At 47.0% G+C, this 23,754-nt stretch overlaps 2 protein-coding genes across 2 annotated transcripts; both read left to right on the top strand.

The window, feature by feature from the left end:
• The first annotated feature begins 200 nt into the window (after nucleotides 1–200).
• On the top strand, nucleotides 201–5,072 carry DCTN3 (dynactin subunit 3). Its single transcript, XM_081213255.1, has 7 exons — nucleotides 201–360; nucleotides 2,244–2,328; nucleotides 2,623–2,709; nucleotides 3,034–3,117; nucleotides 3,597–3,655; nucleotides 4,391–4,450; nucleotides 4,695–5,072. Exons 1-7 carry the CDS (start codon nucleotides 247–249, stop codon nucleotides 4,782–4,784), a joined length of 579 nt encoding a protein of 192 aa, XP_081069381.1. The 5' UTR covers nucleotides 201–246; the 3' UTR covers nucleotides 4,785–5,072.
• A 3,880-nt stretch (nucleotides 5,073–8,952) lies between these two features.
• LOC308597151 (NACHT, LRR and PYD domains-containing protein 3-like) lies at nucleotides 8,953–22,322 on the top strand. Its single transcript, XM_081212753.1, has 7 exons — nucleotides 8,953–9,084; nucleotides 11,751–12,050; nucleotides 12,978–14,649; nucleotides 16,051–16,221; nucleotides 18,283–18,453; nucleotides 19,744–19,914; nucleotides 21,913–22,322. The coding sequence occupies exons 2-7, from the start codon at nucleotides 11,768–11,770 to the stop codon at nucleotides 22,037–22,039; spliced, it is 2,595 nt and encodes an 864-aa protein (XP_081068879.1). The 5' UTR covers nucleotides 8,953–9,084; nucleotides 11,751–11,767; the 3' UTR covers nucleotides 22,040–22,322.
• Nucleotides 22,323–23,754: the final 1,432 nt, after the last annotated feature.

Here is a 23,754-nt window from a genome sequence, read left to right as displayed (position 1 = left end):
GGGGCCTCGCAGCGGAGAACTAGGCCTCGACGTCTCCATGGCAACGCTGAAAGCCGCTTCCGGGTCGCGAGAGGGACAACTTCCGGGGCTACGCATAGAGAAGCTTGAAGAGATAGGGCAGCGCCGTTAAGGAATATGACGCCATCACGTTCCCCCTCCGAGGCCCAGCCCTAACTTCCGGCGGGCGTCGCTTCTGATTGGCTCCCTTCCCGCCCGGCATCCGCCGGCGCTTCGGGTGTTGCCAAGATGGCGGCGGCGGCGGCTGTGGAGGTGCAGCAGCTTCAGGGCCGGCTCGACGCCTTGGAGGGGCGCGTCTTCGGGGCGCCCGCGGGGAGTGAAGGCGCGGCGGGGGCCCGAAAGGTATTTCTGCGGCCGTGTTTATTTCTAGCTATAGCCATATTTATTTATTGGTAGGCCGCCTTTTTCCCCTGTCAGGGACTCGGGCGGCTTGCAGATTAAAAGTCAGAAGAGCCGCTGGCAGAATCCGAGACCAGGGAGAAGAGGCGGTGGAAGAAGATTGGAAAAAATTTAAAGGCTATCTACAGAAATACTGTAAAATTAACGAATGTTAAAGGGATGTTGGATTGAAAACAAGTGGTGTTGGTAAAAAGATTAATAAGAATATGTAAATATGGATTGATAATAATGGAAAATGTATTTTTAATACAGGTTAAGATGTTGAGTAAGGTTAAGTGATAGAGGGTAAGGATTTGCTGAACTAAATATCTCAACTGGAATACAAAAAGGGAGGTGTGAGGAGGTCAAGAAACTAGTGATTGAAAGATAAGATAAGATAAGAAAATACTAATCTTTTTTACTCTTTTGCTCTTTTTTCTGTTATTATGTTAACTCTTTTTATTGTGTATTTTGTATGTATTTTGTTTTGTGATTTTTCTATTTTTGTTATTTCTATTGGCTTTTGTATTTTATGTTTAAATTTTGAACTTACTGTTTTTCTATGAAACTTTAATAAATAGCATTTTAAAAAAAAAAAGTCAGAAGAGCCGAAAGCGGGTCATCTTCGGGCCTGGCTCCGGGACCAGGCCTATATCTCCGGCCTCGGGGCTAGAACTGGCTGGCAGCCCCTCTCCGGGCGATTCCCCAGTTCCTACATGGAAGCGCTGCCGGTGACAGAAGCAACCGCCTCGTTCTGGGCCAGACCCTTGTTTATCGTTTTCCAAAGCAACTACTCTATTCCGAACTTAAAAATGGAAAGCGTAATGCTGGTGGTCAACAAAAGAGGTTTAAAGACTGTTTCAAGGCGAATCTAAAAAATGTAGTATAAACACCAAGAATTGGGAAACACTGGCCTGCCAGCTCTCCAGTTGGAGAAAAGCCTTGACCAAAGGTGTCATGGGCTTTGACAACACTCAAACTCAGGACGCAAGGGAGAAATGTGCCAAGAGGAAGGCACGCTTGGCAAATCCACACCGTTATCAACTCCCGCCTGGAAACCAATGTCCCCACTGTGGAAGGACTTGTGGGTCCAGAACTGGCCTCCACAGTCACAGACTCATTGTTAAAACCGTGTTTATGGAAGACAATCTTACTCGTCTAGGAGGGATCGCTAAAGAAGAAGATGATTTATTGAATTTATAAACCCAGAGTTCTCAGACCCGTGGCTTGTCCAGCTCAGCATGGCCTTTGTTGGTGGCTCCCCTTGGTTCCTTAAGCTCGTTTCTGCCCCCATTCTCCAAGGAAGAAAACTCTCAAGCTGACGGAATGCCCAGTTTTAATAATGATTTTTAAACCGTGTCATATAATTGCTGCTTTTCAATGCATTTATGCTGCTTCTTTTTTTGGCAATGGCTTCGAGTACACAAGCAAATCATATCCATAGCCAATCATCCCCAGTGGCCCCTACCCTATTAAAAAGCATTGTTCAGAATAGCTGTTTGCACAACACTCTACTCCCAGGTATTCCCACCATGGACAGCACTCCCTCACACACATGCATGCAGTCATGCCGTCATGCATAAACTATTGCATACAAACACCCAAGCACACATTCGGTATTTGCAGCCCTCCCCTCTCCAGCATTGGGGTGAGGGTGGCAGAAACACTGCCTTTTACTCTCAAAGAGGAGGCATAGGGGTTTTATTTCCCAACTGGAGATGAAGCTGTAGGTGTGGCGGGTCACTCACTGTATCTGGTTTACTTGACCAGATCCAGCTCGGTGCTTAGCCACTCCTGCTGTATGTAATTTGTCTTATAAGTTGTTAACAATGTCTTTTCTCTTGTAGATAGCAGATGGCTTGGTTAAAGTCCAGGTGGCTTTGGGGAACATTGCAAGCAAAAGAGAGCGAGTTAAAATTCTTTTCAAGAAAAGTAAGTACCGTTTATATTTTTCAAAACAAATCAATCTGCAATAGGCTTAGGAGCAGCTGAAATAAAGGAGGTCTCATGATTGTCAGAGATTGCAGAACTCTAGAGAATGGCAGCAGGGCTTATTGTGAATGTCCCTTGACCCTCATGGCAAATTCATGGCTAGAAGTCCTAGAAAAATTATTGAAAGTCATAACTGGCTCTGATCTGTTTCCAAGTATTCTGCCTAATCAGACAATACTTTTTCTGTCATTGCTATGTTCTAAATTTCTGATTTTCTCTTCTTTCTGATTCAAGTTGAAGATGTCATAAAATATTTAGATCCCCAGTACATTGATCGAATGGCTATTCCAGATGCTATGAAGCTGCAATTCATTTTAGCAGGTAATTCACAACATGAAATAGTTTTGGGGGTTGTTGTTTTGTTTTGGGTTATTCAATGTGCAGTGCATTCCTAAACATATCTGTCTAGAAGTAAGCACCACTGAATTCAGTGGCACTTACTTGAAGAAGAATACTTGCACTCTTAATGTCATATTCTAGATACGTTAATCTGTTCTTTAAGCATTCTGTTTTGCTTCAGCCCAACTAAAGAGCCAGCTCCTTTCATTCGTTCATCTGCTGTGCGATTTGCTCTGTTGCCATTGAATGACAAAGTCGACTACTCTTCCCTCCACTGATGTATGTCATTCTGTACTTCTCCAACAGAAGAGCAGTCCATCCTGGCTCAGGCAGCACTTCTGGAGCAAGTCAACAACCTGCAGCCATATTTGGACAGTGCACATATCAAAGGCAAGTCTTGTCCCTGATCAAAGTACCAAGAGCTAAGATACACATCTGTTGCGGCTGGTTCATTCTGACTCACATTATGTTTTTATGCATTTACAGGCATTTTTGTGAAAATCATTGCATAATAATTCCATCTTCTTGTTTTGTAATATTGTTATGTACAAGCCCAGGTTATATGTCTTTAAAAACAGAATGCCAAGCTAGCCCAGAAGAATTGCTCCCTGCCATTAAATGGGGGGGGGGGGCTGGATCATTGGCCTAATTCAGCAGGCTATTATTCCCACCAAGAAGAGAGGACGTATTCATAGACATTTATAGCTGAGCTGCTTGCCACCTTTCTTCCTAAAACTAGCCCCTTAGTTGTCTATATACATATCCCATATGGAAGCCTGTTTCAAGGACATTACATCAGAACACCTAATAGTATGGAGTACCATTCCTGAGAATCAAGAGCCCGACACTCATTCTGTGGTCTCTTGCAGCTGCTCCTGACCACGCTACCAAGCTGCAGAGGCTTTCACAGATCCACATTCAGCAGCAGGTAAGCTGAACAAAAGCAGAGAATCATTGTTTGGTTTCCTCCGCTCTTCTCCAGTCGAAAAACTTGGCAGGAGCTGACACAGTTATCCTCTAGCTTTATCTTCTGTCACTCATAAGCAAAGCATATGAAGAAATTCTCCATATGCCCTGGACAAATGGCCCCCTGCTTACTCGGCATTCTAGGCCAAGCACTCTGGTATTTTGAGGTGCTCCTTCTTACACCAGAGCCAGTGTGGTGTAGTGGTTAAGCGTGGTGGACTCCTAATCTGGTGAACCAGGTTCGCGTCTCCGCTCCTCCACATGCAGCTGCTGGGTGACCTTGGGCTAGTCACACTTCTTTGAAGCCTCTCAGCCCCACTCACCTCACAGAGTGTTTGTTGTGAGGGAGGAAGGGAAAGGAGAATGTTAGCCGCTTTGAGACTCCAGGTAGTGATAAAGCGGGATATCAAATCCAAACTCTTCTTTTACACAGCTGCATAGTTGAGTTTTCTAAAATCTGGACTCAGATGTTCTGATGCCGCACAGCAGGAGCCTCAAAGTCCCCAGCTGTATTGATTCCCTCCCCCCTTTTAGCAGTGCATCAGGAAACGTTGCCATCCACACTTAAGAATGTCTGCCCATGTGGCAGCTCTTCTGTGGGAAGAAACAACCCTTGTTAGACTTATATCTTAGCACTGAAACACCAAATTGGCAACATCATAAAACCCTGTCTGACTGAACCCTTTCGCTGTTGCAGGATCAATGCGAAGCAGTGACTGAGAACGTCCGGTTTCTCCTAGAAGATTACAACAAAATGGTATCCTTTTTGCCGCAGTGCCTCTGTGTACATCATCCCGCAGGGTGTGCCTTTGCTGGCTGCCATGTTGAGGGACATCTGCCCCAGCAGTGTCAGCTCAGCTTTCCACTACCTGCTGCAATACTTCCATCTCGGACTATTTCCGGTCTTCCCTTTAAAGTCCTTCCCTTTTGGTGCTCTCTTCTTTTTTTGCTGATTGTGTTTGTCAGACTTCCAACTTCTTTTCCTTAAAAGATTGCCCCAGACACTTCTTCTTTCTAAACAGTTTGTCCAGTGGGACGAAATGCTGACCCAGCTTGAAGCAGCAAAGCAAGTCAAGCCTGTGCCCGAGTGAGGGCAAAGTGGCAGCTGGGTATCAGCTGGCACCTGTGGCTTTCTAGTATCCTCCATTCATATTCTCCTTGAATCTCGCAGAGGCTCTGCTGGTGGTTCTTAGAAATGATATCATGGGTATTCATCTGTAAGCCACATTTTCTCCTTTCCTGGCCTTACTGTGGGGCTCAATGTCTGTATATATTTCTTTTCCAGCTTATTTCCTCTTTTATTTATTTTACTCAACCAGTAGGTTGAAGGAGCATGTTCTGTCACACTGTGGACAACAATAAAATCCTAACAACCCCCAGTGCTGATGTGGCTGTTGTGTAGAGAAATGAGGCAATTCAGCTCAGCGTTTGCATTTCATTCGTATTTGTTTATAAAAATTAATAGTTCACTGTTCTCGGTGCACACGGCAATTGCATTAAGGAACACACTGTTATATGTTAAATTTAAAAAACCTCATTAAAGTAAAACCTAGTGTGTTGGAACTCCACCCTACAGCATCCTGAGCTACCCAAAATATTATCCACAGCTTCTAGAAGGTGGTTCCCTTCACTTCTGGAAATTGTCAAGAGGGGAGAATTCTGTGAGTAAGAGGGAGCCAGCAAGGTTGACTCTACATGCAAATGTGATACATGCACAAGAAGATGGAGAGGGAGCTCTTGGTAGCTCTTGGAGAATGTGTGGGGATTGCAGGTCTCAGATGGGTTGGACCCACTTCCTTTAAGAACTGACACTTCAATTTGAGTCCAGATGGAGCAGCTTGAACGTAGAACTGTGGCATAATCTGTTTCCGGTGACCAGCTCTTTTGCCAAAGAAGCCTCTGCTATGCCCTGGTCGAAGCTTTTGAACAATGCTCAAGAGTTTGTAAACTCTTTCTGTATTTTTATGTTGTGAACCACCATGAGATCTTTGGATGAAGGGCGGCATACAAATTTAACGAATTTTAACTGTGTAATAGTGCCACTGTATTCTGCTCTGGTCAGACCTCACCTGGAGTACTGTGTCCAGTTCTGGGCACCACAGTTCAAGAAGGACACTGACAAACTGGAACGTGTCCAGAGGAGGGCAACCAAAATGGTCAAAGGCCTGGAAACGATGCCTTTTGAGGAACGGCTAAGGGAGCTGGGCATGTTTAGCCTGGAGAAGAGGAGGTTAAGGGGTGATATGATAGCCATGTTCAAATATATAAAAGGATGTCACATAGAGGAGGGAGAAAGGTTGTTTTCTGCTGCTCCAGAGAAGCAGACACGGAGCAATGGATCCAAACTACAAGAAAGAAGATTCCACCTAAACATTAGGAAGAACTTCCTGACAGTAAGAGCTGTTTGCCAGTGGAATTTGCTGCCAAGGAGTGTGGTGGAGTCTCCTACTTTGGAGGTCTGTAAGCAGAGGCTTGACAACCATATGTCAGGAGTGCTCTGATGGTGTTTCCTGCTTGGCAGGGGGTTGGACTCGATGGCTCTTGTGGTCTCTTTCAACTCTATGATTCTATGAATAAATACATAAATAAAAAACCCACTCAGGGTGCTTTTCAGGAGCCTTTAGTCTAGGAAAGCCTGGATGCTGGTCTTGTGATCTGGCATAACAGCCTTCTTTCCAGGCGGAGTTGGTCCTGGCTCAGATTTCTAGGCACAGCAAGAGAGTGACCAGTATCCCAAGGTTGGAACCCTCATTGACCAAGATAAGCTGAGTTGTGTGGGACCTGTGAAGGAGGATGGTGTTGCAAACTCCCAAGACTTGCCAGGCATAATTTTCAAGTTGGTTTGAAATGCCTTCTGATCGATTCAGCCATATGTACGCTGGCTCCCTCAGCCAATAAAGTGAGATGAGCGCCGCAACCCCAGAGTCGGCCACGACGGGACCTAATGGTCAGGGGTTTCTTTAACTAGCTGCCAGAGGAGAACAACGGTGTTTCACAGCTGACGCTTCCCAACAGTCTCCATACTTGCAATAGCCACAATGAGGGTTAGTAGCTTAGCTTTCCTTCGAAACAAAAACTGACCCCATGCCCCCACTTTGTTTACTTACGATGTACTCCTGGGGAAAAGGCAGCGCCTGAGCCCAAGAGCAAGTCAATCTTACCCAGTTTTCAGAGTCTGGGAGCAAACTCAACAGCAATTTGTCCCAGTATGATTCCCATCAACCTGTATTCAGAAGCATTACTGCCTCACAACAGTGGAGGAAGATCACAGTCCTCATTGCTTTACTAATCTGATCTGCTGATTTGTTACGTATTTTGTATTAAATTTTTGAATGTAATTTTATTGTTGGTTCAGTGCTGTTCGTTGCAATATTTTTTTCTTAATGTTGCTGTTTTACAAATAAAATTGTGACTCTGATGGGGCATCTAGGGATTGGGATGGGATTTCCCAACAATTGGACTACAGTGGTACCTCAGGTTACATACGCTTCAGGTTACAGACTCCGCTAACCCAGAAATAGTGCTTCAGGTTAAGAACTTTGCTTCAGGATGAGAACAGAAATCGTGCTCCGGTGGCGCAGCGGCAGCGGGAGGCCCCATTAGCTAAAGTAGTGCTTCAGGTTAAGAACAGTTTCAGGTTAAGAATGGACCTCCAGAACGAATTAAGTACTTAACCCAAGGTACCACTGTATGCCGTTTTTATGATAGTATTCTTGTTCTGCTGCTAAAGGCACTTAGAATAAAACACAGCCCCCTGGTTCTGCTGTGTTACCGGCTCCTCCATAAAGCTTTGATAACTTCTGACATCAGAAGAACCTGCTGGATCAGGCCAGTGGACCTTCGAGTCCAGGGTCCTGTTCTCACAGTGGCCACCAGATGGGAGAAATTGCAAATTGTACTAGAGCGCAACAGCGATTCCCAGCCACTGGTATTCAGAGGCATAAAGTTTCTGACAGTGGAGACAGAACACAGACAGCCTGTCTAACAGCCATCGATAGTCCTCTCCATGCATTTGTCCAATCCTCTTTTAAAGCCATTGATAGCCATTGCTGCCTCTTGTGGGTGTGAGTTCCATAAGTTCAACTATGTGCTGCGTGAATAAGCCCTTGCTTTGATCTCTCCTGATCTCCAACATTTCTCCAGGGCATACATCCTCTTGGAAACTTCTATCGCGTCTCCCCTTCCTCGCCTTTCCTCTAAATTAAACCATCCTAAACACTGCAACTTCCCCTCATGGGAACATTGCATAGAATCTTAGAATTGCTGGGTTGAAGGTCCTCTGTGTTGATATTTTCACCCCCTCCCATTGCGAGAATCTCCTGATCTGGTGTTTTGAGAAAGGAGGGGGCGGAAACTTCTATTCTTCCGCTCCTGACTCTGTGTGTGGAGAGAGTCTTATCTATGTAGTGACTAGATGGCTGAGTGGGAGCTGTGACACTCATGCAAGCCAGTAGTTCTTTAGCTTGTAGCAGCTATTAGAAATAAAAGGAGTTATGCTTCGCAGCTAGCTTCCGCGTTATTTATACTCTTCGTGAGTCTGGTGCTCACAATGCACAGTTGTGAGTCCAGTTCAATGAGACCTGCGTTCCAGGATTGGAAAGTCTCTGAAAGTGCTCCAGTCGCCTAGCCCAGTTGGGGCAGAACCAGTTATTGAGCCCAGTCGCTCACATCGGTTGAAAGGCGTACTGACACTCTAGTCCAGGGGTCTGCAACCTTTAAGACAAAAAGAGCCACTTGGACCCGTTTCCGAAGAAAAAAAAACTGGGAGCCGCAAAACCATTGTGACATTTAAAACAAATATAACACTGCATATATTGTTCCTTACCTTAATGTCCGATCTGACAGCGGGCGGGAAGGTGACGTCGGGACGGTGCGTGACTAACGCACGCACCACCCCCATGCGACGTCACAGCCAGTACAGCGCCCGCCACAGTGGGGAGTGTCGGGGCGCACAATGCGCCTCCTCCCCTTGCTAGTATCCGCCCCGGAGCCGCGGCAAAGGTGTAAAAGAGCCACATGCGGCTCCGGAGCCGCGGGTTGCAGACCCCTGCTCTAGTCCAACCTGCTGCAATGCTGGAATCTCAGCTATAATCTACATGACGGATGGCTATCCAGCCTTTAAAAAACTCCAAGGAAAAACATTGGGGCGTTGCTGACAGAGGAGGGGAAAGGGTTGCGTGTGGGTCTTTCTGCAGCAAGCCTTTCGCGTGACTCTTGCGTCATAAGCGACGCTGCCAGAGCTTGGGGCCATGGAGGGGGAGTGGAGGGTTGCATTTTGCTTTCGCTTCGTCCAGTGAGAGCTGCCAGACAGTCTGCTCTGAGCTCCATGAGGAACTTCCATCGCTGTGCATTGTTAAAACTCTGTGTGGCCTTCCTTCCTCAAAAAACAAGGTCAGTGTGGTTTTTTTTAACCACAAGGGATGGGCTGGCTTTCTTATTAATGGTATTGCATAAAGGTGACTCATCAGTCAGTGGATTTGGGTGCTGCTAAGGGTGGCACAGGAGAAGATCTGATCTCTGTGACAGGAGCTTTTCCCCCTGCTTAACCCTCACCCAGAGGTGTGCGAGGACACCTTGGGGTGCAACTCCCATTCACCTTAGCAAGGCTTGAGCCATGTGCCGTGCCATGTGAACCGTGGGCAAGTGCGCTTCTCATTTTGGACTTGGCAAATGTTTTGGGGACGGCTCATAACGGCAGAAGAGAGAGTGCGCAGAGAAGAGGAACGACAAGAACAGGAATGCAGACTTGTTTTAAGGGGAAATCCCCGTTTGGCCTCCGAAAGAAACCACATGTTTTTGCGCCGCAATGCTTCTGTGGGGGAAAGGAGGTGATGATTTCTAGGCATCAAGGAGCCTGAGGAGCGAGTGGGGAGGTGTGAGCAGAGGAAGGGGGAGATGACTTGGGGGATGGGGCCAGTGATTTGTGGGATCCAGTGCCATCAGTGAGGAGAAGCCTTCCTCCATCACCAATGCCTTCCTTGTTTCAAGGGAGTTTGAGTCCTCAGAGCCTTTAGAGCATGGGTAGGCAAACTAAGGCCTGGGGGCCAGATCCGGCCCACTCGCCTTCTAAATCCGGCCTTGGGGCGGTCCGGGAATCACTGTGTTTTTACATAAGTAGAATGTGCCCTTTTATTTAAAATGCCTCTCTGGGTTATTTGTGGGGCTTGCCTGGTGTTTTTACATGAGTAGAATGTGGGTTTCAGGTTTCAGAAATACATATTATATAAAAATAAGTTGGGCTCAGGCAGCCGTTTTTCACCGCTTTGCCGTTTTCACAATTGGTGGTGATCAGAAAAAAACAGCTCAGTTGAAACAATTCCATACAAAACATACCAGAAAACACAGATCTTTAAAGTTCTGGAATCAAATGCCTTTTTAAAAATGGAGCAAGCCCACAAAGTGACCTATAAATACATTGTAACTGGGTTTGAATACATTTATTTTTATTTGGTGTTTTCCTCTAAGCCCAACCCTCTCGTGGATTTTATTATGAGACTAAATCATAAAGAAAAACAAATTTCATTTTCAAAGCAGCCTTACACATTTTGTCCAACTGTTATTTAAAGGCCTTCTTTGGGAGCTATAAAAACAAAGACCAGACATCATATGAATATTCAACATTTGAAAACAAACTAAACTGATTGTATACAGGTTGCATATAAGCTTGCAGATACTTACTCAAAACCCAAAAGAGCCTGCAGAGACCTCTGTTAATTGCATCATCTGCTCACATAAACAGGGGGCTGAAGTTATTATCTGAAGGCAACAAATTATATATTTTCTTAAGAACTGTACACAGGTGGTTTTAATATGTGGTAAGGAATCAAGGGCCTGGTGGATATGGGATCAAATCCCCACTCATCCATTAAGTCCAGTGGATGATCTTAGGCCGTTCACCTCCTTTCATCCTGACCTACTTCACAAAATTTAGGGAGGGTAAATAAGGAGGGAGAGAGGGAGAGACCCATGCATGTACCTTCAGCTCCTTGCAGGTGTAATAAAAATCTGCCCTTATTCCCTTATGAGGGACACAAGAGCCCTTATAGAGTCCGTTGTAGGTTCTCCATCGGTCGGAGAAAATAACAGGCCAAACAGAATGCTGAGAAGCAAAGCAGCTCGTAAGCCTGATCTTTATTGATCTGTTGCAACAGGGTGCTCCCCTCACATGCAGGAAAGGAGGAGGACCCAGAACCAAGGTGTGCCCGCCCTTATATAGACATTTTAAATTGCCCGCCCTGGAGTCTAAGACCACCCCCCAGAAACATCATACCTACATCACAGAAAGGGGTGTAGCTCAAAGCCACCCCCAGATACATCATACCTAACATCACAGAAAGGGCAGTCTACAACAGAAATCTGAGTGCGTTGTTTATCTCCTGTCTGCCAGGTTACCTGTTTAATGGTCACTTGATTGGATTGCCTGGGGGGCCTGGCCAATCTTTTGTAATGATAAATACTTAGTTCCTGAGCCAGGTCACAGGCTCACCCTATTCAAACACAGACAGACATACCCTTAAGACAGGATTTGTGAACAAAAAGACAATGGGGAGGCTTTTCCATTTTCCTTCGACCTTGCAGAGAAATATTTGAGGTCAATTTGGGAGGGACAATATGGTTTCAGGACTTTTTCTGTGGGGTTTCAGACATGTGGTTTATATATGCAGTTATGAACATTTATTATACATATATATATATATAAAAGACCTTAAATATTTTATTTCACAGGAAAGGCAGGATAGAAATGTAATAAAAGAATAAATAAGTTAAATATATCTGAAACTTCAAAAGCTAATTGATAAAGCCTTTTTTGTACTTTGTTCAGTGTTGGGTCTCGATTCATAGTTACATTGCGGGAGCCTCTTGTGGCTGTTTTAATGTTTAACGGTGGCCTGTTCCTTTAGTTGATGATTAGCAGAATGAAAAACGAAAGTTGCCACAAGGAGGTTTCCATTCCTGGATAAGCTTTTTGCTTTTTGTGTTTGTGCAGTGAGATACCAAGCCCAGGAGCAGAGGCAGTCTAACTCAGTCTCTCCCCCCTCCCCGCTTCCCATTTACAGACACCTCTTGACTTGAAATGGAAGATTCGGGAGAACCCCTGGAAGATGCCCTCCTCTTTGCCCTGGACAACCTCTCTGCGGAGAACTTCAAGAGGTTCAAGAACAAGCTCTGCTTCCTGAAGATGGAGGGCAGAGCTAAAATCCCCCGGAACAAGCTAGAAAGCGCAGACACAATGGATACTGTCTGGCTCCTCTTGGATGCCTATGGCCAGGATGGGGCCTGGGAAGTGGCCGTGGCCGTCCTCAAGGCGGTCAGCTTGCGAGATTCGGCCACCAGGCTCCAGAAATGGAAACGGAACGGTAAGAGACTTGCACTCTGCTTACTAAGGTTGCATGGGGTGAAAAGTTCAACAACTTTGGGCCATCTCCCCTCATTTTCTTAAAATTGAGCCTCCCAAAATAGGGGGGATCTTATACATGGGAGCGTCTTATAGACAGAAATAGAGAAAGAGTGGAGAAATAGGAACAACCATACATATGTGGTGGAGGTGTGGGAAAATTAAGAAATTTTGGGTAGTAGTACATGAAGAACTAAAGAAGATGTTGAAAATATCAATAACAAAGAAACCAGAGACATATCTCCTTGGATTGATAGACGAAGAGATACCACGGGGGGTGGGGATTTTTCTATATGCAAGTACAGCCACTAGAATAGTGATTGCTGCTAGATGGAAATCACAAACTATACCCACAAAGGAGGAATGGATTTGTAAACTAAATGAACATTTAATTTTGGCAAAATTAACTGCTGTAATAAGAAACCAGTTGAATCAAAAATTAAAAAAGGAGTGGAAATGTTTTGATGACTATATGGCAAAATATTGCTCAAAAAAAAAAGACACGCTTATATGCCTAGTTTAAAATGTGAAGTACTGGATTGAAGAAAAATTAGCAAGGAAAGATAATAAGAACATGTAGATGATTTGAGAAGATTGTAGCATGCAAAGGTTATTGTAAATTGTATAATGTGGAGGAAATTGAGTGGGGGCGGAGGGAAGTGGGAGGAAGGAAAAAAGAATAATACGATGGATTGAGGAAATATAAATGTTAATGTATGGGGGGATGGGGAGGAAATGGTGTAGGCTTTGGTACATCTGTATTGTAATGTAATAGGTGAAAACCAATAAATAAATAAATAGAAAAATATGGCACTTGCTAATAAAACAACTTATTTCCCCATGCTGTGGCCCCTCCCCTGACACCCCTCTCATTGTGTGATTACATTAGATCGCAGGAAGAAATATAAAAGCTGTATCCAAGAGAACTTCGGGGGCATTCTTGAATGTGACTCCCCTTCTTCCGGCCAAGTGGTGAGCCTCCCCCAAAGATACACAGAGTTGCTCTTCTGCAGGAAACGGGATCCTCAACAGAGAACCCAGGAGGTTGCATCCATGGAGAGGAAGCAACGAGAGTTAGAGGTTCACCAAGGAGACGGGCCAGAAGAAGTCAGCATGGAGAATTTGTTTGGTCCAGACGCTCAGGGGGAACGCTCCAGAACCGTTGTGCTGCTTGGTCCCGCTGGGGTGGGGAAGACCACAGCCCTGCGGAAGATAATGCTGGACTGGGCATCTGGCAAGTTCTGTCAGGAGAGGTTCGAGCATGTCTTTTACATCTCCTGCAAAGCAGTGAACTATGGCAAGGGACCCATGACCGTAGCTGAGCTGGTACTCAGCAGCTGCCCTCCAGGAACTCTCCTAGCAGAGGATGCCTTCATGAACCAAGACAGCATCCTCATCCTCATTGACGGCTTTGATGAGCTGGAGACCAGCAGGCTTCCAGGTGACATTACGTGTAGCGACCCCCACAAAAAGCAGGCCGCCGTGTCTTTGATGATGGGTCTACTCAGGAGGAGGCTCCTTCCCAAGTGCCATCTCATTGTGGCCACGAGGCCCGTGGCTTTGGGGGCACTACTGCCATGCCTGAGGTCTCCATGGTTGGTGGAAGTGTTTGGATTTCGACCGGCTCAGAGGGAGGAATATTTCCAACGCTTCTTTGAGGCCAAGGAAGACGCCACTCGTGCCTTTGAAATCGTGAGAAGGAATGAAACTCTGTTCAGCTTATGCTTCCTCCCTGCTCTGTGCTGGATTTTCTGCACCGCCTTCAGGCGGAAACCCCAAAAGGATCTCCTTAATGCTATCCCGGAGACTGCGACCGTCACGGAAATCCACCTGCATCTCCTCTTTAGCTTCTTGGGTTGCAACCCAAAGCAGAGCAACTTGAAAGGTCTCTGCTCCTTAGCCAAGGATGGTGTTCTCCATAAGAAGGCGAGCTTTGGCGAAGAAGAGTTGAAAGAACATTGTGTGGGCTGTTTGGACTCAGAAACCCTTTCTGTCCTCCGGAAAGATGTCCATGCGGCAATAACTTACAGCTTTGTTCACTTAAGTTTCCAGGAATTATTTGCAGCCTTGTTCTACCTGCTGGACACAGATGGGGACTCATCATTCAGGATCCTGAACGAGCGACTGGGAAACAAGAAAGAGGGCAGAGGCAACTATTCCACGCTGGTCCGTTTCCTCTTTGGCCTCTCCAACGCAAAGAGGATGGACCTCCTGCAAGAAGCATGGGGCTGCCAGATGTCCAGGACCAGGCTCTGGCAGGAGATGCTGAGATGGGTGGACCAGGAAGCAACACGCCAGTCCTTTGGGAGAGGGGAGCAACTCCTGGAGCTCTGCCACTGCGTCTACGAGACGGAGGACCCTCAGTTTGCCGAGAGCATCCTGAGGCACGTCCATGATTTGGACCTCCGAGACTTGCTCTTCTCCAAGCTGGATTTTGCTGCTCTTTCGTTTTGCCTAACAGCTTCTCCGTCTCTCTGCTCGCTTCGGCTCTCTGGCTACGGGTTGGGGCCCACAGCATTCCGCCAGCTCTTGCCAGGACTGCTGAAGCCCTTGGAGATCCAGTAAGTGCATCTGAAAGACCCACCAGTGATCCTTGTTGGGTCAATGGGACTTAAGTAGGGTGGCCCTCTGTCCAGAATAGGGGCTCACCTCGTGGCTCAGTGAGTTTAGCCACCCAGGGCTCAAATCAGAGGGACGGCCCTACCATTGAGCAGAGTGAGGCAACTGCTTCAGGTGGCAGAAGCTTGGGAGACAGGAAGCAACGGCTACTGTTTTACAAGGCTACAGTGGGCCACTATTTCGGCTGAAGTTGCAGGGAGTCAGAGATGGTGCTTGCGGTTTCCGTTAGCAGCCTTTGCCCTTCACAACTGAACCATGACTGGATAGTTGAGTTGGTTAGAGTAAGGTAACCATATTTTTTTCAATAAATCCACGGACACTATAAATCAATCAATCAATCAATCTACATGTTCAGGATGTTGATGCTGCAGTGATGGCGGTGGCAGAGGGGCGCCACCGCCTTGACCTCAATCGCCACGTTTCCCCTTCCTCCGAGGCTTCTATCTCCTTTCTCCATGAACCTGGGCAGCCCCTGAGTAGTTGGTTCTTCGGTGGTGGTGGTGTGGAAGCAGTGTGTGGTGGGTCAGGCATGGAATGCGGAGAAGGAGGGCTTGGAGTGGCGGCAGAGGAGAGGCTCAAGCAGCGCAATGCCTCCCTTTTCATTGGAGCAGCCCCAATTCCATTCCTACTTGCGTGCAAGCAGGAGGGGGCGGGGATCTCTCAGCTGGGAAGCGAGGCTTCCTGTTGCCTAACTGAGAGATCCCTGCCCCCTCCTGCTGGCACGCAGGCTCTGATAGGCAGTGTGAAGCCTCCCTTCACAGCTTGGTAGCTGGGGTCAGGAAGGTGGAGGCAGCCCGGAAGCTGCATCTTTGAGCCCCTGCACCACCATCACATGGGGACCTCCGAGCAGCTCCTGAAGCCAGCCAGAGCCAACTGCTCCGGGCTCCTGAGACTGCCGTTGCTGTATTTCCCGGGGACATTAGATGAAACCCAGGGACATTCCGGGAATGGAATTTGTCCGGGGACTTATTTGCAAATCCGGGGACTGTCCCCAGGAAACGGGGACGCCTGGTAACCCTAGGTTAGAGCGTGGTGCTGATAACGCCAAGGTTGCAGGTTTGATCCCTGTATGGGTCAGGTGCATATTCCTGCATCACAGGGGTCTCGGCTAGATTTTCCTCAGGGTCCCTTCCAACTCTACAAACATATGATTCTATGGCTGGCTGCCCCAAAACAGAGGCCCTTGCGAGGAGAGAGGGTCCCTGCTCCATCAAACCAGAAAACTAAAGACCACTTCCAAAGGTTTATATTGACTTGTGGATCACTAAATGGGAACATTTTACAGATGTATACTGATACCGTTTGTCCTTTGTCCTAATCCTCCTGCTTTCGGTTTTCTCCAGGCTGAACCGCTGTGGGCTCCTATCTGCTGCAGGCCAAGATCTTTCCTCTGTCGTAGCGGCTAATCAGTGTCTGACCAGTCTGGATCTGGGTGAAAATCCACTGGGAGATTTGGGCGTGAGCCACTTATGCCAGGGGCTTCTCGATCCACACTGTCAACTACAGAGGCTCCGGTACGTGGCTCCCTCTTCCCCAGCATTAAAATAGAGACACCCCAGACACGTCCTTCCTTTGATGCTGGAGGCTGCACATAGCATCATTCCTAGCCTTACGCTTTATGAGTAGCCTTACGCTTTATGAATTTATTTCATCCCCTTTTAAAGCCAACTTGGCAGCCATCGTTGCACCTCTTCCTGGTAACGATGAATGTGAAACGCAAAAGAATGAACGTTTTTGCAGTGCCTCTGCCTGCCTCGCCCGCAATAACAAGAAGGAAGTGCTCACTCTTACATTGTGTCCTATAGAACTCATTGCCACAGGATCTTGTGGCTGTTTGTATATATGGCTCTTTGTATATATGGGTGTGTAACGTTTGTAACCTGGCGTGCTCTGGTCCATGGCGTCATGAAGAGTCAGACACAACTAAATGACTAAACAACAACATGTGGTATAATAAATACATGGGATACAGATCTAGCAGGTGCTCAATAATAATTTAATAATAATTTATTATTTATACCCTGCCCACCTGACTGGGTCTCCCCAGCCACTCTGGGCAGCTTCCAACCAAATATCAAAAACAATACAGTGTCAGACATTAAAAACTTCCCTAAACAGGGCCGCCTTCAGGTGTCTTTTAAAAGTAAAATAGTTGCTTATTGCCTTGACATCTGAAGGGAGGGCATTCCACAGGGCAGGCACCACCACCGAGAAGGCCCTCTGCCTGGTTCCCTGTAACCTCACTTCTCGCAATGAGAGAACCGCCATTCCCTTGGCGCTGGACCTCAGTGTCTGGGCTGGATGATGGGGGTGGAGATTCTCCCTCAGGTATATAGGACCAAGGCCGTTTAGGGCTTTAAAGGTGACGTCTCAACTATCTGCCCCCCATCCCCTTAGCGGAATCAACAAGCATAGGTAACATTAAAATCACAGATCATGCCCCAGTTGTAGTCACTGTTAAAATCGGAGAGGGAACACAAACCACCCCATCATGGTCCTTCAGCCCCATCCTAACTACAAACAAACAAATTAGAGAGAGTCTCACAAAAACTGTACAAAACTACTTCAAGAAAGCATTCCTTAAAAAAACAAGCCTCCTCAAAAATTAACAAAATAGAACAAGACAACTATCTGCCCCCTCCCTTCTGGTTCTGTTGTCATTATCTTGTAACTGGGTAACTCCTCCCCAAGCTGTTCAGCTCCTGTCTCTTCCTCTGCATCTGAACATGCTACGGACAAGGGGTGCGCGTGACTATTTCCCCGCCAGCTCTCCATCAGATAGAAGCTGGTCTGCCATGGAATGTATTCCCCAGTCCTCGTCTTCAGACCATTCCCTGACAGGGAGCTTGGTATGATTAGCCCCATATTATAGATGAAGAGACTGAGAGTGTGTTCAGTTTCTGCCAAGATACTCAGTAAGTTCACACTTGGTAGTGAAATTTGGACTGAGGATTCCTCTGCTCACAGCAAATGATCATAACCACTTGTAGCTTTCACGAGCACATTGCTCTGATCACCAAAATTGCGGCATCTGCTGCTGCAAACAGTATGTCTCTGGTTACCAGATGTCGGGGAAGTAGCCCTGTGACGGAGATATCCACATTCCGCTGTTAATCTTATTTCGTTTATTTTATTCCGTTTATGAATTGCTCCCCATAAAATATCGCAATGCAATTTCACAACAGAAACAACCAGCAATAAAAACAATGACACCATTTCGTTGATGAAAACCATGATCATTTGTTATTTGAAAAAACCCATCCAAAGCACTTTCATATGTAGAAACAATTTCAATGGTTATGTGGATGTTAGCATCACATGGCTGCCTGTGAATTTATCTGTGGCACGTGGCTGGCCATCTTCGTGAGACTCAATGCCAATATCCAAAACTGCCCCATGGATATTCAGGGTAGAGGAGATCACATACCATGAGACCCACAAGCGTCTCATTAGCTTTGTGCTTCCTGAACGATGGGAGGAAAAGGTTACGGTCACATCCCAGCCCCGCGCTGTGAGCGCCTATCCCAGCTGCAAAGCCCCTTTCTGGAGCTCATTTCCACCTCCATCTCCTGCAGGCTACATTGCTGCAACCTGACGGCTGGCGCATGTGAGCCCCTTTCAGAGGTCCTGGCATCCAAGCCGTCTCTCTCTGAGCTGGATCTGGGAGAGAACAACCTGGGCAATGAGGGGATCAGGACGCTGTGCGATGGGCTGAAGCACCCACAGTCCAGGTTGCAAAGACTCACGTAAGTGGCTTCTTCATCATCTCTGCTTATTCCCCCACCTCCAAGAGCTCTTCTCATCATTCCACAACTGTGCCCTGCAAAAATCCGATCTGCATGTAACAAATTTCATAGAATTGTAGAGTTGTAAGGGACCACAAAGGAGGGACGTGGGTGGCGCTGTGGTCTAAACCACTGAGCCTCTTGGGCTTGCCGATCAGAAGGTCTGCAGTTCGAATCCCCGTGACAGGGTGAGCTCCCGTTGCTCAGTCCCTGCTCCTGCCGACCTAGCAGTTCAAAAGCATGTCAAAGTGCAAGTAGATAAATAGGTACCCCTCTGGTGGGAAGGTAAACGGCGTTTCCATGTGTGCTCTGGTTCACCAGAAGCGGCTTAGTCATGCTGGCCACATGACCCAGAAGCTGAACACCGGCTCCCTCAGCCAATAAAGCGAGATGAGCGTCGCAACCCCAGAGTCGGCCATGACTGGACCTTATGGTCAGGGGTCCTTTTACCTTTACCTAAGCGACTACAAGGACCATCTAGCGCAGGCAAGTCCAACTTCAAGTAGGTTGTGATCTACTACCCAGTATCAAAAACTGGCAGTGATCTACCACACTCTCCCATTCTCATTATTCACCAAGTGTTCCCTTCTCCCACCCCTCCAAAGTCATTTAAGTTTGTTTAATTAGTTAGTTAGTTAATTAATTAATTAAGGGATATTTATTTCACAGAGACAGTAGTTCTGTTTGGATATCATCATGACAGATCCAAATAGTTACTAGATGGACAAGTAGCTAAACAAGTGAGAAAAGTTAAACTATATTTTTATATTAGCTTACACAGATCTAAGAGGCCAGTTGGAGCGCTCGGCTTCTTTCTCTCTCTCTCCTTTCCCCCCCCCCCCCACCAGCCCTTTCTCTCTCTGAGGAGCCATTTGGAGCGTGCTGGGCTTCAATAAATCGACCAAAACTAATCCTGTGATTGACAGGTCGATCGTGATTGACGTGTGGACATGCCTGATCCAGCCCCCTGCAATGCAGGAATCGTTTGCCCAACCTGGGGCTCAAAGCCACAACCCTGAGATTAAGTCTCATGCCCTAGCAACTGAGCTATTTGAACAAATTAAAACGGGCGTAACCTTCATGTATACATTTGAAAAAGATCAGCCAAAATATAACTAAACCAAACTCTTCTTGTGTGTGGCATTTGGGACGTTCAGGTCCCAGTTTGTTATTTTGCCTGTGGGACATATTTTCTCTTCATTCAGTTTCATCTTTCCAGGTGTCGCAAATCCCCTTTGTCTTCCTTTGCAGGTTGCACCTTTGCGGTCTCACAGCCGGGGCGTGTGAGGATCTGGCCTCCGTCCTGGAATCCCACGAGAGCCTGGCGGAGCTGGGCTTAGGGGGGAACAGCCTAGGAGACGTGGGCGTCAGACACCTGTGTGCCTCACTGGCAAAGCAGCACTGCAGACTCCAGAGGCTGGCGTAAGTATTCCCCTGCCCGACCTCTCCCATCTTCAGCTTTTCTGCATGTTGTTTAGAGTTCATAAGGGACGCGGGTGGCACTGTGGGTTAAACCACAGAGCCTAGGGCTTGCCAATCAGAAGGTCGGCGGTTCGAATCCCCGCGACGGGGTGAGCTCCCGTTGCTCGGTCTCTGCTCCTGCCAACCTAGCAGTTCGAAAGCACCTCAAAGTGCAAGTAGATAAATAGGTACCGCTCCGGCGGGAAGGTAAACGGCGTTTCCGTGCGCTGCTCTGGTTCGCCAGAAGCGGCTTAGTCATGCTGGCCACATGACTCAGAAGCTGTACACCGACTCCCTCAGCCAATAAAGTGAGATGAGCGCCGCAACCCCAAAGTTGTCCGAGACTGGACCTAGTGGTCATGAGTACCTTTACCTTTGGAGTTCATAGTCATTCATGTTCAAAAGGACAATCTTAAGTTCTCCAAATTTCCCCCTCAGTTTGTGATGTCACTCAAGTCAGTTGTCTCTCCTGCCCTTCTCATCATCGACACACCCTGGTTCCTCCAGGTTGTCAGTATTATTATTGGGGGCGGGGGTCTTCAAGCACATACCAGAAATTTAGGTCTGCACAATTAAAATGGATGAAAGCACTGTGAGACAGGGAAATGCACTGCAAAGTGTAGGGCGAACAAATGATTAGCAGGAAGACGCATGAACGATGCACAATCTAATCATGGAAGGAGCCCCCTGCGAGGAGGCAGGGCAGAGGATGACCGTTTGACAACTTAATCGTGGAAGTAGAACCGGAATCCTAACAATATAGAACTAATTGGGAAGATTAATTTGGAATAGCTAGGAATTGCTAACTTGACCACCCTGATAGGAAGCCAAGAGAATTACAGTGGTACCTTGGTTCTCAAACACCTTGGTACTTGAACAACTTGGAACCAGAATGCTGCAAACCCGGAAGTGTTCTAGTTTGCGAACTTTTTCCGGAAGCTGAACGTGCTCCGTTTTGAGTGCCACGCTTCCGTTTTGAGTGTTACACTGAGGTCTGATTGTTTTTGCTATTTATTTTGCGTTTTTGTTTATGCGACTCTTTTGTTCTGTTTTTGTGACTGTGTGGAGCCCAGTTCAACTACTGATGATTGATTGTGTGACTGCAATATAGTTTATTGCTTTCATTTTATGGATCAGTGGTCTTGTTAGAGAGTAAAATTCATGTTAAATTGCTGTTTTAGGGGTTGCTTTTAAAAGTCTGGAACAGATTAATCCATTTTGCATTACTTTCTATGGGAAAGCATGACTTGGTTTTGGAATGCTTTGGTTTTGGAACGGACTTCCAGAATGGATTAATTTTGAGAACCAAGGTACCACTATATAAAGGTAAAGGTAAAGGGACCCCTGATCATTAGGTCCAGTCGCGGACGACTCTTGGGTTGCGGCACTCATCTCGGTTTCCTGGCCGAGGGAGCCGGCTTACAGCTTCTGGGTCATGTGGCCAGCATGACTCAGCCACTTCTGGCGAACCAGAGCAGTGCATGGAAATGCCATTTACCTTTCTGCCAGAGTGGTACCTATTTATCTACTTGCACTTTGACGTGCTTTCAAACTGCTAGGTTGGCAGGAGCAGGGACCAAACAACGGGAACTCACCCCGTCGCGGGGATTCGAACCTCCGACCTTCTGATCAGCAAGTCCTAGGCTCTGTGGTTTAACCCACAGTGCCACCCACGTCCCTCAGCACTATATAGAGCAGTCCTACAGCTGGAGTGGTTATGGGAGAGAGTTAGGACCATAACTGTCAACGTTTCTGTTGACATCCCTGTTTCTGGCGTCAGCTTAGAGGCTTCCAGGTCTCAGTCAAACTAGCCAGTTGGCATCAGCTTTGGCAGCCATGAGCCTCTTTGCCTGAAAGCTTCGCCAAGTGGATGACCCCACTAGAGATTTGCAAGCAGACTTTTCCCTCTTGGGGGAGCCTCCTTTCTGATGATGCGGTTTTTCTCCTTCCTCCTTCCAGACTTACAATGTGGACCCTAAATCGCATCACCCAGAAAAAACTGCAGGCAGCTCAGGCTGCACGCCCTCAGCTGATCCTGACCTCCTATTATCCACCCGGCTGTGCCGCCTTCCCAGGGGACGAGTAATGGGATAGTCACACGACTTACCACTCGAGCACCAGCAGATTGCTTGCAGATTGTGTGAAACCAGAGCCAAGCACCACCGATGATTGCCGCCCACCAGGTGTTGAGCTGCAAACAGCCACTTGAACATTGCACTGCTTACATGCATGTGTGAATTGGCCCAAGGCTTCAGCAGTACTTCATTGTGGCTGGTGACCCTGCCAGGTAACAGCCCCTCCAGCCTTAAATGGAGAGCAGCAGGCCATCGAAATGTCTGACCTACACAGACGAGAAACAAAACCTTCCAAGCTACTTCCAACCTTCCAAGCCATGTTCAAATATATAAAAGGATGTCATATAGAGGAGGAAGAAAGGTTGTTTTCTGCTGCTCCAGAGAAGCAGACACGGAGCAATGGATCCAAACTACAAGAAAGAAGATTCCACCTAAACATTAGGAAGAACTTCCTGACAGTAAGAGCTGTTCGACAGTGGAATTTGCTGCCAAGGAGTGTGGTGGAGTCTCCTTCTTTGGAGGTCTTTAAGCAGAGGCTTGACAACCATATGTCAGGAGTGCTCTGATGGTGTTTCCTGCTTGGCAGGGGGTTGGACTCGATGGCCCTTGTGGTCTCTTCCAACTCTATGATTCTATGATACCCAATGACCTGGATTTTCCAAAATCAGGTGTGGTGCCTCCAGGGAGCGAGGCAAACGTGGCTTATTTTTGGCAGCTATTGGGCTTTTGGCTTTCTGCCCGGACGCTGAGGTCCAGCACCAAGGGCCTTCTGGCGGTTCCCTCATTGCGAGAAGCAAAGCTACAAGGAACCAGGCAGAGGGCCTTCTCGGTAGTGGCACCTGCCCTGTGGAACGCCCTGCCATCAGATGTCAAAGAGAAAAACAACTACCTGACATTTAGAAGACATCTGAAGGCAGCCCTGTTCAGGGAAGTTTTTAATGTGTGACATTTTAATGTATTTTTAATCTTTGTTGGAAGCCGCCCGAGTGGCTGGGGAAACCCAGCCAGATGGGCGGGGTACAAATAATATATTATTATTATTATTATTATTATTATTATTATTATTATTATTATTATTATTATTAAAGTCAGTGCCACATTCAAACTTGTGATTTATAAGGGAAGCCCTTCTAAGGGCAACAGCATAGTATTGTTAGGAATTTGGGGGCTCAGTCTAGATGACACCCCAAGTCCCTTCCAGTTCTTGGGATCCTGTTTTGCAAGGGGTGGAATGTGTAAGGGAAACTTTTCCAATGCAGTCCCTTTGTCTAGGTCAGTGGTGTCCAAACTTTTTTCAAAGAGGGCCAGATTTGATGAAGTGAAGGGCCATGGGGGCTGACCAAAATTGTTAACAATTTTTTTAGGATTGAAGTTGTTGAGCTTCTTTTATGATTTTACCCCAAAGTTGTTGAACTCTTTTTAGGGTTGAAGTTGTTGAAGGTTTTATTAGGATTTTACCCCAGTAAATAAACTGCCACATGGGCCAGATTAAACCGGACTTTGACAACACTGGTCTAGCTGACAGGGTTTTTGGCTGACCAGTTAAGCACCGCGATGGGCATACCCAAAGAAGCTGCTCTGTGCCATAGAACAAATGAGTGAGCTCTCAGCCATGTGCTAGGTAGGACAATAACCAAGAATCACGTGAGAGCGCTGAGCTAGGAGCAGGCTGGAAGGTGGAGACACAGAGACCTGCTTGCTCTGTGCTGCGACTAAGACAGAAGTT

This window comes from Podarcis bocagei (assembly GCF_964188305.1).
Source record: "Podarcis bocagei genome assembly, chromosome: 11".
NCBI classification, from domain to species: domain Eukaryota; kingdom Metazoa; phylum Chordata; class Lepidosauria; order Squamata; family Lacertidae; genus Podarcis; species Podarcis bocagei.
This window is presented reverse-complemented; position numbering and strand designations above follow the sequence as displayed.